Source organism: Engraulis encrasicolus, chromosome 5, assembly GCF_034702125.1.
Source record: "Engraulis encrasicolus isolate BLACKSEA-1 chromosome 5, IST_EnEncr_1.0, whole genome shotgun sequence".
Classification (NCBI taxonomy): domain Eukaryota; kingdom Metazoa; phylum Chordata; class Actinopteri; order Clupeiformes; family Engraulidae; genus Engraulis; species Engraulis encrasicolus.
The window spans coordinates 36,356,243-36,372,586 of NC_085861.1; the positions used below are offsets into that span (position 1 = coordinate 36,356,243).

The following is a 16,344-nucleotide window of genomic DNA, read 5'->3' on the forward strand; positions in this document are numbered from 1 at the left end:
GTTAATTATGTCCCTTTAAATGACTGTGATTGATGTTGAGGTTTATTTTTAGTTTAGTTTTCAAGTTGTACTCGTACATACATAGTGACATGTACATACATAGTGTAAGTAGTAAAGAAAAAAAATCTGGTTCAAAGCCTTGGATACTGTAGATGTAACATCAATGAAACATGCAACATAATTACCTTAAACTGTCTGCCAGGTTGGAGCGAAATCCTTCCCGCTGAAAAAGAGTTTGTTAACAGTTCATTAACTAGGTCACAAGTAGGGTACAAGTGCTATCGTAACAGTAATTTGCTGTGTAGTACTTACCATTCTGGGCATGGTTCCCATTTCAGAAGTCTTTGGAACACTTCCTGTGAAGGGAATACAATTATGTAATTTGTAGTTTGTAAAAGTGTGTATACACTGCAATTACCATTACATGACTTGTCTTTATTCCGTAAAATGCACCATTCACTTGTATAGATCCATACATTGTTCAAACATGGTATAATTTTGAATGATTTACTTGTTAATAAGTGAGAGGCAACCCCGTACCAATTATATTTTCCCCTAACGTTAACACCAGTTTATTATTTCTACTGTACTTTTCATATGCAATAAGCATGTCTTACCCTCCTTGTTCTTTCTTTCAAAACCCCAGCAATGGGGTATGTTTCGGCCTGGTGGTACTGGCACGCTGATAACAGAAAAGGGACAAATAAGTTACTTATTACTCCGGTAACAATATTTAATTGAGAGACCACTGGTTTGAGAGACCACTGGTTCACTACTGGTTAACACATGCACACTTAAGTGATTTATTATGTAGTCATTTGCGCTTACCTCGTTGTTTTCTCACCAGGCCGGCAACTCTTCTTTTGCCTACATGATTTGATATAAACAAGTATTTACTCAAATTGTAGCATATGTCAACACAATTAGATTTCACAGATAACATACAACATATGAAATGTATGCGACTGTTGCCTTCTCCAGGCCTACAGTGGGGTTAACACAGTAAAATACGTATATGCTAGCTTACAATTCCTACATTGATACGTTACTGCACTATAATAGCTAGATACCTTGTCTCTCCTCTGCTTTCTCCTGCATCTGCACCACTTCCTTCTCCTGCTCCCCTTCTTCAACTTCAACCACCGCCTCTTCCACTTCCTCTGCCACCTGCTCTTCCTCGGTCACCACCTCCTCTCCCTCTGCCACCTGCTCTTCCTCGGTCACCACCTCCTCTCCCTCTGCCACCTGCTCTTCCTCGGCCATCACCTCCTCTCCCTCTGCCACCTGCTCTTCCTCGGCCATCACCTCCTCTCCCTCTGCCACCTGCTCTTCCTCGGCCATCACCTCCTCTCCCTCTGCCACCTGCTCTTCCTCGGCCATCACCTCTTCCCCGAGCACCTGCTCTGGGGCCTGCTGCGGTACCTCTTCGAGGTTGAGGGTGACCACATCGTCCTTCTGCCAGTCTGTAGATGTTAGATAGACAACAATGTTTACTATGTGATAAAGTGTTAAACATAGTACATTCATCATCCAACAGGCACTGAAAATATGTCAGTATGGAACATGTTGCAGGTTGTCATTTGTCATTGTATGTTTGTTAATACCATGTCTGTGTAAGCTTCTGTATAACTTAATTTCTTTCAGGATCAATAAGGCTACTCTACTTATTTAGAATCAGTGCAGCTATCCAAACTGTCTCTGATTTGGGATAGTGCACACACCATGTGTCACAGTGTAACTCTTCTCACCTTGGCAAACGGAGCTAAACATTGAGGTGATCAAATCCATGCCTTTTCTCCCTGCTGCGCCAATGACAGACCTGGGGGTCATAATTGTGGCTGGCTTTTGGCCCCTCTGTACCAGCAGACATACCTTGAACCCCACTGCATAGAGCTTCTCCAGCTGCAAGGACATGAATCTTGATTACAATTTCGTCAAATATGTGAACAGAGGAACTGCAACATTTAAACCATCATTTTACCATTCCCTGAGTCAGACTTGCAACTGAAGAGTTCAGATGCAAAACCCCCTAAGTGCCTTTTCAGAAAATAATCTTAATTCATTTTTATTTAATACAAAGCTATCAAATTTGCTATTTTTAAAATTTTATTTATGTAATATAACTATTGATATGTATTATCAAGTATATGAATGTAAACCAAACCAACAACAGGGTTCCCTAAAAATATAGAAGTGCATGTCTTCAGAAATGGAGTTAGGGGGTTTTGCATCTGAATTCTTCAACTGTTGTTAACACCCTCCTGTGTTAATGGAATGTGTCATTAACACCCCCCCCCCCCCCCCCCCCCCCCCCCCCCCCCCCCCCCCCCCCCCCCCCCCCCCACACACACACACGCACACACCCCGAACAGTGATGTCTTTTGTTAAACAAACATTACACCTGTAAGTGTGTGATTTCTCTGTTTCAGTCACACTGGCCATTTCAAACTCTTTTAAGACATTTTGGAGTGCCTTGGTGAAGAAAAATGTTTGTATTTTCAACTAACTACAAACAATTAGCCTTGAACCAAATGGAACACACAACGGGAGCATGTCTATGTTCCCACAGCCCATTGGTCCCACATCACTAAGACTTTTAACATTATTTTTAGGCCCATTGGTCCCACAGCTTATACCTACTGGCCAATGCTCCCACATTCTAGGAATTTATCCAAATGCAGGCCCTAAAATAAAGTTAGTTCTCTTAGTTTACTCGGAAATGTGGGAACATGGAGTTTTGGAATAATTTCTTCAAAATGTGGGAAGATCTTGCAGTTAGAATGAGCTGTGGGACCAATGGGCTGTAGGAACATAGAGCTGACCCCCCACGACAACACTTTTCTGTCTTTCTAAAGGGACTGAGCACTCATGACTTCCCAAAAAATGTTATAAGCAGGGGAGTGGTAAGAGAATTGTTCATTTATTCTGTTTTAGGCTACTCAAGTGTTTTTTTTTGTCATTCAAACATTTAAGTGACACCATTACAAATCTTGAAACTGCCAGTTTTCAATTACATACTGACAATTACCACATGGAAAAGTGACAGGGGGTGGGGGCCATCAAGGGTGTTACAGGCCCATCTAATTAGTATTCAAACAACAGAAACTGGATTAATTTACTAGTACTTTTTCACACTTGTAAGGAAACAACAATGCTGTTAATATGTCTGTACTCTACTCTACTCTACTCTTTGCCTTTCAGTCAGACTTGAGGACAAGCATGCCTACTTTGTGGCCTCGATGCGCAGGAAGCGCTTGGAAGAAGAGAAAGGCATCCTCGTGAAGGAGATGGAACAGCACACTACATCACTGAAAAGATTGATGTCTTGTCTAGAAGCAAAGATGTCATCGGCAGGTAAGTTGCAATTGTCAAACCTACTGTATATGTACCATCAAATAAAAAAATGAGAATTTTGCTTTCTTTGACATTTATCTGCACTGTTCAACTTGGAGGTTGTATTCTGACATGCCATGTGTTTGTCGTCGTATTTTTGATGTTGCATCTGCAGAGTCACAAAATGAGGGCCTTTCTGCCTTCTGTCGAAGACGGCTTCATGACCTGACAATCGTCCATCTTTCTGCTGTGGCAAGCTACAGGGCTGTTTTAAGCCCACAGGGGACCAATAGGCCATCTTGTGAGGAAGGGCAGGGAGATGACGGGAATGAGGACGATGTACACAGCAGTGATTTCTCATACACCAGTGATGAGGAAGAAACGGAGTGTAGGTACGGTGTAGAGAAACAAACATTGCATGGGAAAAAACACAATGTCCAACTTACTTTGTTTTACCTCACAGAGTGTGAAGGGGCATGCTAATGTATCCCTTAGCTACTAATCTTTCCCTAATCCATTTTCTGTCTTTGTCATCTTTCTAGTTCTTTAATCTGAGACGGTTTGGAATCATCAATCATCATTCCTTGGTAAGTGTTTTGAAAGAATACTTTGAATACCAATGTTTGATATCTTCTGTAATTACTGTAGTATGTATATAAAAGAAGTGAGTACATTTCTCACTTGTCTGCATTTTTGTAAGTGTTTCTTTAAATGGGACATTTCTTAAAATGATATTGACACAAGGAACATTAGACAGCATGAAGTTATAACTGCTGTATATTTACTTATTATCCCTATTCCCTCCATCATCTCCTCCAAGACACCCGCAGCTGTCTCCTTTCTCCTGCTTTCTCCAACACACCAACAGCCTCTCTCTGTCCTGCTCTCCTCTGTCTCCTCCATCCTGATCTCCAGTGCAGCAGCAGTGCCATCCATGTCACCCCCAGCAGCAGCACTGGCATTCATGCCCTCAGTAGCACCCAGGACAGAAAACACAACATTTAAATTAAACTGTTAAAAAACTCTGTTAAGCTATTGCCATTCCACCAAGAACTAAGTGATTGCTGTGAGTTATTCAGCCAGTGGAATGTGCTGTGTGTGTGTATGTGTGTGTGTGTGTGTGGGGGGGGGGGGACTTTTTTTTGTTTTGTTCCACTGCTGCATGTGTATGTTTGTGTTGTAAATAAATACTTGAATGTTTGAACATGCCTCTCGTGTGAGTTTCTTTACTTGGTAGGTTCTTGCATATGAAATGTATAGTGTGTCTTTAATAGCCTAATATTCATAGTCAATTCTTCTATCCCATTTAAAGGCTTAAACATTACATTATGAATTGCCGGTATTACTTTTCAAGGTTAAAGTCCCTCTAGCAATGCTTGGGGTTAGGTGTCCTGCTCAACGGCACTTCAGCCATGGATGGAGGTGTAGGGAGAGGTTAGGGTGGGATTAAAACCTACAACCCCATAGATAGAAAGAACACATAAAATAATACAGTAATCAACACTTTGTGACCCCCCCCCCCCCACACACACACACACACACACACACACACACACTTTGAAAACCACTGGTCAATGTGGTGACTAGGCCTACATCAGCATCAGCATCTTTCAGAGAAAAGGTGAATAGGAGTGGTGCGTGCATCACCATCAGTGGAGCATCAACGTCTGGGCATGATCATAGGGTGACCATCTGTCCGGACTTCGGGTGGACAACCCCGCACCCTAACCCACCGCCCTGTCGCAGTAGTCCTACCCGTGGCTTCAAATCGCCGGTGGGCGGCTTCATGTAAATTCAAAGATAGCCTACGGGCAGGAGTGTAATTACCAGCGGTGTTTTAAATCCGGAGGCGGCTTATGTCACTCCCTCCCCGTGTAATTTTTAAACAGAAGTTGTAGACTACATGCATATCGTAAATCAACCACGTAGTTTTCAAATGCCAACGCATGCATAGGCCTATCGTAAATCAACCACGAGACTCAAATCTTCTGTCGCAGTAGTCCTACCCGTGGCTTCAAATCGCCGGTGGGCGGCTTCATGTAAATTCAAAGATAGCCTACGGGCAGGAGTGTAATTACCAGCGGTGTTTTAAATCCGGAGGCGGCTTATGTCACTCCCTCCCCGTGTCATTTTAAACAGAAGTTGTAGACTACATGCATGCATATCGTAAATCAACCACGTAGTTTTCAAATGCCAAATCTTAAATCTTAAATCAACCACGAAACACGGGCAATAATAAAATGAAGTGTAATCAGGCTATCAGCGGTGTGGAGTAGGGCTACGGGCATGAGTCTCCCCGTGTCATTTTAAACAGAAGTTGTAGACTACATGCATGCATATCGTAAATCAACCACGTAGTTTTCAAATGCCAAATCTTAAATCTTAAATCAACCACGAAACACGGGCAATAATAAAATGAAGTGTAATCAGGCTATCAGCGGTGTGGAGTAGGGCTACGGGCATGAGTGTAATCAGGCTATCAGCTGTGTTTTAAATCGGGAGGCGGCCGGTGTGGCTATCAGCGGTGTGGAGTAGGGCTACGGGCATGAGTCTCCCCGTGTCATTTTAAACAGAAGTTGTAGACTACATGCATGCATATCGTAAATCAACCACGTAGTTTTCAAATGCCAAATCTTAAATCTTAAATCAACCACGAAACACGGGCAATAATAAAATGAAGTGTAATCAGGCTATCAGCGGTGTGGAGTAGGGCTACGGGCATGAGTGTAATCAGGCTATCAGCTGTGTTTTAAATCGGGAGGCGGCCGGTGTGGCAGCTTTTGTTATATGCACCGGAATTCAAGCGATGCGCAAATGCCAACGCATGCATATCGTAAATCAACCACGTAGTTTTCAATGCATATCGTAAATCAACCACGAGACTGAAACCGTAAATCAACCACGAAACACGGGCAATATCGTGAATTCACCACGTCCTTGTACACAATTTCCCCCAGAAATTCCCCCATTTTTTTCGTGAAGACTTTACGACTGGCGCGAGATAGGGCTCGTTCAACTGTCCAAATAACTTCAGCGTCGTAACTTGCAAGCGCATGTGTTGTCTTTGGTTCGTGTAAATAAATCAAACAACAAAGCACGGGCAACTTATTTAATGAAGAGCTCACAGTCCGTAGACCGACGAAGGTTAGAACAAGGAAGTAGCGCTTGTTCTCGACTCGAGGACAGAGCAGGCTGGTCGATAGGACCAATCAGAGACCTATTTTCGCCCTTTCACGCCGTCGCTCCCTGCGTCGAGACACAATTTTGGGGAGGTGCCCCAGAGTACCTGCGTGATGGGGGGGGGCTTCACTACGTTAACTGCGCGGCTCACTGCATTACGACGCAGGGACGCTGGACTGGAGGCATAAACCACCCTTTAGAGCGCCATCTTGTGGACAATGTGTGGTGGAGCATTACCGCAGAGATACACCAGCGGCGATCTGAGCGAGTCGAGCGACGGAAGTAATTGACTTTGTATTGAGTCGAGAGACAAAAGCGATTCTGGAGACTAGAGAGATTTGCGCGACGAGCGCGACAATTTGAAGTTGAAATCTTTTCAACTTTCTATGACGCGGTTCGGCGACAAGCCGCGACAGCCAATGACTGTATAGAGGTCAGTGACCACAGCCAATGGGAATGCTTGAATACTTTGCCTTCTGCCTGTACGGACATACTCTAGTCTCCTCAATCTCTCGTATCGCTTGCTGCTACACTCTGTCGCTTGAATCGCGTCGCCGCTGCTGTATCTCTGCGGTAAGTAATGATATCAGTTGCACCTTTGGTGCTTAGGAGTATGGCCAGCCTCGAGCGTGCAGGCCTATTTTGTAGGCCCATTTTCAACGTATAAAATACACAACAAAATACAACAAAAAACATTGAGTACAAAAACTATCAATTTGACGTATTCAATGACATTAATTGAACAATTCAAATCCGAGAAATGAAATGAGAAACCAAAAAAGCACAAACAAGAAAGAAAGAAAGAAAGAGGCTCTGCTCTCTGTATGACACTGACACAGTGGCGTTACTTTAGATTAGATGATCCCTTTCATCATTACTGTTTTCGAACAGCTTTGCATTCAAATGTTGCCGATGGGGCCGGTTTACAAGTCCTGCAAATGAGAGCAATAAGGCTGACATTGCATGAAAATGAGCATAGGCTCCACAGAAGTCCACAATATAAAGGTACCCCAAAACTCCAGCAGCTGTTCAGCAGGTCTGGGCAGGGGAATCTTATTTATCGATTTATTTTTTTATTTTTTCATTTAGTTATTTTTTTATTTAATGCCATTCTATTTAATGAGAGAATACTTTTTAAAACTTTATTTCATTTTTTGAACTTTTCTTATTGTTTTTAAATTCTTTTACAGGGTGCACTGTAGGATGGTGGCCAGAGGAGGTAGTGCAACGATGCTGCTCATTGAAACTGCTAGAAAGTGTATGTTGTAATCTTGTCCATGCATCTTGCAAAGCTTCACTAACGCACATTTGTGGCCTTAGAGCGCCATCTTGTGGAAAATGTGTGGTGCAGCATTAGTAATAATATCAGTTGCACCTTTGGTGCTTGGGAGTATGGCCAGCCGTGCAAAACGCCCGTCTTGAATGAGCAACATTATGGACAAAATTTCATCAATCTTAAGGTTACTTAAATGGATACCCTTCGTAGCTTATTGTAGGCTACATTTCCACACGTATGATATACGCCTTAGGGAACAAATAGTCCAAACCAGTGGTGTAATGCGACAGGCATGGTTATTGTAAGATGCGTTATGTCTTGCATTATTATTTTGCAACCATTTGCTTATTAGATATCCAGCAGGTTAAACATTTATCTCTGTGAACGGACGCGAAGAATAGCCTACAGCAAAGTTGAGTGGGCCTCTATTTTTATTTCCCTCTTTGCCGAGCGCTTAGAAAAATACCACTGTTTATGTAGGCTATGCACGCTTACCGCACAAATACATCTACCGCGACAAGAGCGAGGTGAGCGACGGAAGTAATTGACTTTGTATTGAGTCGCGCGACAAAAAGCGATTCTGGAGACTAGAGCGAATTGCGCGACGAGCGCGACAGTTTGAAGTTGAAATCCTTTCAACTTTCTATGATGTGGTTCGGCGACAAGCCGCGACAGCCAATGACTGTATAGAGGTCAGTGACCACAGCCAATGGGAATGCTTTGCCTTCTGCTTGTAATGGACATACTGTAGTCGCTTGAATCGCGCGTATCGCTCTGTCGCTTGAATCGCATCGCGCCTGGTCTATTCGCGCGGTTAACCGCACAAATACACCTACCGCGACAAGAGCGAGGTGAGCGACGGAAGTAATTGACTTTGTATTGAGTCGCGCGACAAAAGTGATTCTGGAGACTAGAGGCGATTCGCACGCTGAGAGCAACAGTTTGAAGTTGAAATCCTTTCAACTTTCTATGACGTGGTTCGGCGACCAGCCGCGACAGCCAATGACTGTATAGAGGTCAGTGACCACAGCCAATGGGAATGCTTGAATGCTTTGCCTTCTACTTGTAACGGACATACTGTAGTCGCTTCAATCGCTCCTATCGCTCTTGCTGCACAGAAGCGATTCTCTGTTGCTTCAATCGCGTCGCGCTAGGTGTATTTGTGCGGTAACACACGTTTCACTATGGTGTAATTGGGGCATTAGTGGCATCATTGGGTGCTTCCAGTTAGACTACATCTACAAGCCAGAGATGACCTGGGAAAACGGCGAAGGTTGCTGATCACCAGAGCTGTCAACGTTCCCGTCAATGGCTCCATTGAGCAGCTGTCCCTCACTGCTTGCCTGCATGTATTTTCATAACATGTGAAAAGATGTCTGAACAAATAACAGCATCTGCAAATCTTGGTTGAAGAAGGGGAAATGTTTGTGGTTCATGCGTATCACGTTTAAACCTTCAAATACACATCTTTTATTAGGGCATGCAAATGCAATAAGTGTGAAGGATAGGCAAAAATAATCACATGAAATGTCGACTCGTTGCAAATGTTGAATCGGTTTATGTTAAATTGCGGCACATAAACAGTAGGCTAAATGTATCTTCAACTCCTCACATAGGGCGCCGTGCTCGATATAGTGGTGTACCGTGCATGCGCCCTTGCGCTTGGGATATCTATAGCCTACGCATCCATCCACGAGGTTGTGAACATCACTAGAACTCTAAATATTCTTCGCACACTCATCACAGAGCAGCCACGTCCTTGCAGTGCAGCAACGATTCAATTCAAACACATTCAATTCGATTTCAACTTCAAACTGTCGCGCTCGTCGCGCAATTCGCTCTAGTCTCCAGAATCGCTTTTGTCGCGCGACTCAATACAAAGTCAATTACTTCCGTCGCTCACCTCGCTCTTGTCGCGGTAGATGTATTTGTGCGGTAAGCGTGCATAGCCTACATAAACAGTGGTATTTTTCTAAGTGCTCGGCAAAGAGGGAAATAAAAATAGAGGCCCGCTCAACTTTGCTATAGGATATTCTTCGCATCCGTTCACAGAGATAAATGTTTAACCTGCTGGATGTCTAATAAGCAAATGGTGGCAAAATAATAATGCAAGACATAGCGCATCTTACAATAACCATGCCTGCCGCATTACACCACTGGTCTGGACTATTTGTTCCCTAAGGCGTATATCCTACGTTTGGAAATGCAGCCTACAATAAGCTACAAAGGCTATCCATTTAAGTAACCTTAAGATTGATGAAATTATGTCCATAATGTTGCTCATTCAAGACGGGCGTTTTGCACGCTTGAGGCTGGCCATAGCCTCCTAAGCACCAAAGGTGCAACTGATATTATTACTAATGCTGCACCACACATTTTCCACAAGATGGCGATCTAAGGCCACAAATGGTGCGTTAGTGAAGCTTTGCAAGATGCATGGACAAGATTAAAACATACACTTTCTAGCAGTTTCAATGAGCAGCATCGTTGCACTACCTCCTCTGGCCACCATCCTACAGTGCACCCTGTAAAAGAACAAAAAAAAATAAGAAAAGGTCAAAAAGATACATAAAGTTTTAAAAAGTATTCACTCATTAACCCTATCGCGCCGGATGCATCATATATGTCTCATCAAATTCAAAGCCCTCTCCACGCTGACACAAAAAAAAATCGATCTGAAAAACATCCTGCGTGTCATTTCCAAACGTCCTGCAGTACGCGGAAACCGCCACAAGAGAGCAGCGGTCGACAACAAGTTGACCACAGCTCGGCGAAAAACAGGAAAATGGGGTGGAAGCGGTTTCCCTGACCGACGCTGAGATTTCGTCAAATTGCATAAGGTTTGTGTACAAATTTCCGAAATATAACTCTACATCCTTTAATTTGAACACTTGCTTTGTGCAATTAAGCAAGGAAGAGTTTATATTTTTACACCGTGTTGCAGAGAGATCGTGCTAAAACTGATGAGACATAAAAGCACCATCCGGCGGTGGCAGGAAGTCAGCCATCAATGCATTTGCTCCATAGGGAAACTTACAAAGCACACCACGACGATCGTTTAACAAAACACACAAGTTGTTTTACTTCAAGACAAAGATATTGCCTTAAGAAACAGGTTTTACTTGCAATTTTGAAAATGTAATGCAAAATGTTGAAATTATGATCTCGTAAAAAATGCATTGAAGTGAATGGAGAAATGGTCCAATTGTAGTAATGGACCCATATATTCAAATTACACATCAAAAATGAATAATGATCTATATTACACTCATAAATAGGTTGTTGAGCATCCAATCAGCTATGTTTTTACATAGATTTTAAAAAATTACCCAATCAGGCTGTGGGAAATGTAAAATATGGTCCTGCTAAAACAAGGATAGGCTTAAAAAAATGGCAGGATCTCACTAAATATTTAAAGATAGTCCTCAAATTAAATAGTCTGACAACTTTTTTAAATTTAAAAAAAAGTTGTAAATGCATTAAAAGTCATTTTTCAATGGTCATGAAATTGGAATTTTCATTCATTAAAAGCCTGATGCATCATATATGATGCATTAAATATCTCAGCGACCTTAACAAAATTTTGAAATTTTTTTTTACATTTCTTATAAGGGACCAATATTGAAGCAAATTCCAAAAAATTAGAATTTTCTCTCATTGCTTTCATGGTTCAGGTTTCACAGGGTTAAATAGAATGGCATTAAATAATAATAATTTAAAAAAAAGAATAAAAAAAATAATAAAAAAAAGATAAATAAGACTCCCCTGCCCAGACCTGCTGAACAGCTGATGGAGTTTTGGGGTACCTTTATATTGTGGACTTCTGTGGAGCCTATGCTCATTTTTATGCGATGTCAGCCTTATTGCTCTCATTTGCAGCCCTTATAAACCGGCCCCATTGGCAACATTTGAATGCAAAGCTGTTCGAAAATAGTAATGATGAAAGAGATCATCTAATCTAAAGTATCACCACCATGTCAGTGTCATACAGAGAGCAGAGCCTCTTCCTTTCTTTCTTGTTTGTGCTTTTTTGGTTTCTCATTTCATTTCTCAGATTTGAATTGTTCAATTAATGTCATTGAATACGTCAAATTGATAGTTTTTGTACTCAATGTTTTTTGTTGTATTTTGTTGTGTATTTTATACGTTGAAAATGGGCCTACAAAATAGGCCTGCACGCTCGAGGCTGGCCATACTCCTAAGCACCAAAGGTGCAACTGATATCATTACTAATGCTGCACCACACATTGTCCACAAGATGGCGCTCTAAGGCCACAAATTGTGCGCTAGTGAAGCTTTGCAAGATGCATGGACAAGATTTACAACATACACTTTCTAGCCGTTTCAATTAGCAGCATCGTTGCACTACCTCCTCTGGCCACCATCCTACAGTGGAGTTTTGGGGTACATTTATATTGTGGACTTCTGTGGAGCCTATGCTCATTTTCATGCAATGTCAGCCTTATTGCTCTCATTTGCAGGCCTTATAAACTGGCTCCATCGGCAACATTTGAATGCAAAGCTGTTCAAAAATAGTAATGATGAAAGGGATCATCTAATCTAAAGTAACACCACCGTGTCAGTGTCATACAGAGAGCAGAGCCTCTTTCTTTCTTTCTTGTTTGTGCTTTTTTGTTTTCTCATTTCATTTCGCGGAATTTAATTGTTCAATTAATGTCATTGTATGTCAAATTGATAGTTTTTGTACTCAATGGTTTTTGTTGTATTTTGTTGTGTAGGCCTAGGCCTATTTTATACGTTGAAAATGGGCCAACAAAATAGGCCTGCTGTGTTTCAATGTTTGATACTGTTAGTTATGTATTTTGTTTCTTATATTTGTAACATTTTAGCGCTGGGTATTTTGTAGGGTAGGCTATTCGAAAATAGGCTACATTTAACTGTAGGCATATATTTGCCCTTAGGCTTAGGCCTAGGCTAGGCTACTAATTAACCTAATTAGGCTGATACACTTGGAAGGACACTGGCCTAGGCTTTGAGAGAGACCCTTACAAGTAGTCTCACTGGGAAAATTCACGGGAGGAAACATAGGCAAAAGAATGGGTGGTGATGACTGAGAACCGCAAACTGATTTAGTAGAAGGGAATCAGGCCTAATGACGGAATGAGTCGGTTGATCACCGTCAGCTGTGTCGTGTCAGCTGATTTCACTTTGGTTTGCGCAGCAAACTGGAGTGCAGGTTTATAATTAGGCTTTCTAGACCAGTTTGGCCGTTTGAAGGACTACTGGAAGCTAGATAGACTTTGTTGTTCTTACCTTTGAACCAAGCCAAGACGACTTATTGTACAAACGTGATTTCTGAAACGGCCGGTAAGCGCTTGTTTTATTCATTTCGGAACTTTTAGCACGATGGGTGGTCAGAGAATGTAGCCTATCTCAGGAGATAGACTATCTCTGTAGGCTATGGTTCTGACTTGCGTTCTGCTCCATTGATGATGGCTACTACCGCGATGGGGTCTGCTCCTACAATCTCGTAAATCACGAGGGTTTGTGGTTATTCAATCTGGTTTGTAGTCTAACATTGCAAAGTTTATTTTTGAATTATTGTAGACATGGTTGCACATTTCCTGTATGTTTGCACATGAGCATTTTTGCAAATTTCGGTATAACTCATTTCTTTTCTTTGTCTGTCTGCATGTTTCCCTCCAGGTTTTTCACTTAAGGAAAAGACAGAACCACAACTCAACCAAATCAAAAAGGAAATCCTTTCCAGTGGAATAGTGTCTTAAACCTCCACCAGAAGTCTCCATCCTTTTTACAAGTTGTGGAAAATGCACAGAGGCCAACCAAAGAAAAAACTCAAACTAAAATAAAACTAGTATAATAAATAATAATACAATAAAAAATAAGACTATTCAGGACATCCACACCATTGAAATCAATGAAAAAGACAAGACGAATGGAATCCTGTGTCTGTGCATAGTCTTTCACGTGTGGAAAACCCAGTGCTGATATACACTTGACAGTGAAAAACCAAAGCACCACTGGAAACCAATGACTGCCAGTGCATACCGGCTGCACCAGTGAGCCATCTGCCAGCGGATCACCGCTGACCAGTGGACAACCCTCTGCTGCCAGTGACTAATGCAAAGACTCCACTCACAACAAAACACAACAAAGAGAGAAAACACTTCACATAGGGGCCTGGAGGATAAAGCTTTAAGAAGAAAAAAAAACAGGAAAAAAGGCTCTGCTTCCCACTTTACTTCATCTCCCCTGTTGACATTCAGGAGCCTAGCCACTCTTTATGTCCATGCAACTGTCTTGACCAGCCGTCTCAGACTGCTGAAGCACCTTTTGTCCATTAGCTCTTGTACTGCTGCTATTGTGGGTGGGGGAGTTCTGAACTTGGACTGTGTGTTGTCCTGGGCTGCAGTTTGGTGTTGTGCCTTCAGCTGACTTCGGGTGAGTACCGTAGTGAATGTTTTCTTTGGCATTTCAAGTGACATTGTATCTTGCTTGTGCAGTAATGTCTTTTACTGTCTGTGCTTGCTACTGAATGAATTGCGCACCACATTGCCACTTAGAAGTTTCAGTTAGGTCTTCAGGACTGGCCTGACATCTGCTATGTTCACAGCACTTGGAATGAATCACCAATCTCAGTCAATGCTGCTCTGGATTTTGCCAGCTCCGTTTCCTTCAAGTGTTTGGCATCCATAACTTCCATGCTGTATGGCACACAAGATGGTCTGGCTGTCAACTAGGTGATGCCACTTCTTGACCTCGATTCGGCAGTGCTTTTGGAAGTAGTTCTTCATCCGTGCTGCAAAGACTGCTGTGCACCCCTTCAACTTGACTTGTGGTCAAGAGGGTTCAGCTTGGCCTTGGCCTCAACTAGCTTCACGTTGACACCGTGCCTACAGCTGCACCTCAGGTACAGCACAGTACCAGTAGGGTAGAGGAGAATAGAGTAGGGAGGTAGCTGCTTGGCTTAACAGCTCTCTTCTGGTGAGTGGTTCTCTCACTGTCTGGTTCTGGCCAAAGCACATTTCTTTTTTCTTCTTGGAGAAGTTGATCTCCGCTGATGTCTGAGATAAGTGGTGAATTCTGGGTACTGTGGGCGTAGTCCCCGGGGGGCTGGTCCTGATGGTTTGGCTGGGGGTTCAGTGGCGGTCTGGTCTGCGGTTCCTTCGGCCTCCTTGGGGTGGGTGGCCAGCAGGGTCAGTGAAATACCTTACTGTGCAGCCAGGAATTGGTGTTGCTGGAGTGTAGAGGAGACATTCACTGCAGGGCTCGTCTGAGCTCAGCTGAGGCCACGGCACCCAGTTGCTGTCCGGAACGGTGTGTGGTACAGGTGTGGGGGTTGCTCCGCCAGCAGTGGCAGCAGTCCAGGAGCTGTTGGATGAAGGGCACTTTGGCGGTCTGGGTCAGTTGGTCAGGGCAGTTGCATGGACATGGGGAGCGACTGTCGGATTCCTGAGTGTTGGGAAGGGAAATGGGGGGGAATGGTGTGCAGGTAGCCTAGAAATCTAGATGCCCCTAGTGACCGCAAATTGAATTACAGCTTTTTGCTGTACGGGTCTGGCTCGCCAGGCTAGTGTGCAGGGGCCTTTGAAGAGGACAGTGGAGATTTCAAAACAGTCGACAGCAACATGTACCCCCTCAAAAGACTGCAAGAAATGCAAACACATGTCAGCCTGTTTTGAAGTCCTGAGCGAACTTACAGGCCCGAACCTGTTCATCTACAGCAAGTGGCACACTACAAGAAGAAATGTTGCTGTTGGAGATGAAGTGTGGCTCTGCGACCAAAATGCGTTACGGGGGCAATTCATGCTCGCAAGAGTGCAAAGTCCAAAGGCATTGTCCAGGATGTCCATGTGAAATTCCCTTCAAGTGGATGTGCTCAAGTGAAAATTCCAAAGCAAACCAAAAAGTCCTGGGACCCGCAAGGTACCACACTGCATCGGGATGTGCGACCGCTCTTCTTCCAAGTTAACAGAAACCAGCTGGCCTGATGGGTGCGATCTTCCTGTGTCACGCCATGCCAAGATCAAGTGGGAAGTGTCGCGGCAGGTGGTGTCTGGGCACAGACTCGCTAATTGACAACCTCCACAGGTCCTCGCTACCATGTGTGGGGTGAGTAAAAAGTCAATGTAACACTTGTTTTTTTAACTTAGAGAATGCCCTTAAATTGTGTACTGTTAGTGTCACGTTGGTGTCGGATGAAGACTAAACCTCTCTGTCTCTGTCTCTCTCTCTCTCTCTCTCTCTCTCTCTCTCTCTCTCTCTCTCTCTCTCTCTCTCTCTCTCTCTCTCTCTCTCTCTCTCTCTCTCTCTCTCTCTCTCTCTCCTGTGTGTGTGTGCTCCTGTATTGCTCCAGCTTGGCATGGGCATATGCATCCTCTCCGTTATGGATGAGCAGAGGAACAGTCACATCGGCTTCTGTCACCATAGCACACCTCATGGGAGTGAGTATCATACAGTTACACACATACCCACATTGCTCCCTCCTTTTCACAGTTTACAAACAAGTGTGTCAAAATAGGGGGAGAATGTTGGACTGAGTCAGCAGGGCCCACCAGTTAGTGAGAATAATT

At 43.3% G+C, this 16,344-nt stretch overlaps 1 protein-coding gene and 1 long non-coding RNA gene across 3 annotated transcripts; one reads left to right on the forward strand and one right to left on the reverse strand.

Annotated features, from left to right (window-relative positions):
• Positions 1-368: 368 nt before the first annotated feature.
• LOC134449336 (sodium/potassium/calcium exchanger 1-like) lies at positions 369-4,191 on the reverse strand. Of its 2 annotated transcripts, XM_063199223.1 has the most exons (5): positions 4,119-4,191; positions 1,749-1,902; positions 1,071-1,463; positions 829-867; positions 369-682 (listed from the first exon to the last, which is right to left on the reverse strand). In XM_063199223.1, exons 2-5 carry the CDS (start codon positions 1,828-1,830, stop codon positions 594-596), a joined length of 603 nt encoding a protein of 200 aa, XP_063055293.1. In that variant the 5' UTR covers positions 1,831-1,902; positions 4,119-4,191; the 3' UTR covers positions 369-593. The 2 variants fall into 2 exon arrangements, with proteins under 2 accessions (XP_063055293.1, XP_063055292.1); XM_063199222.1 differs by lacking the exon at positions 4,119-4,191 and having other exon boundaries at positions 1,749-2,165.
• On the forward strand, positions 2,893-4,252 carry LOC134449337 (uncharacterized). The gene is made up of 5 exons (XR_010034941.1): positions 2,893-2,903; positions 3,202-3,354; positions 3,509-3,725; positions 3,876-3,920; positions 4,154-4,252. It is a non-coding gene; the product is annotated as an uncharacterized LOC134449337 (long non-coding RNA).
• Positions 4,253-16,344: the final 12,092 nt, after the last annotated feature.

What these genes read in the sequence shown, in the direction of transcription:
- LOC134449336 (XM_063199222.1), bottom strand. Translation starts at nt 1,914, where the DNA reads ATGTCCTTGCAGCTGGAGAAGCTCTATGCAGTGGGGTTCAAGGTATGT. An exon ending in GTTTAGCTCCGTTTGCCAAG is followed by an intron (nt 1,464 to 1,748) that starts GTGAGAAGAGTT and finishes TAACATCTACAG; the next exon opens with ACTGGCAGAAGGACGATGTG. An exon ending in CCTGGTGAGAAAACAACGAG is followed by an intron (nt 683 to 828) that starts GTAAGCGCAAAT and finishes TTCTGTTATCAG; the next exon opens with CGTGCCAGTACCACCAGGCC.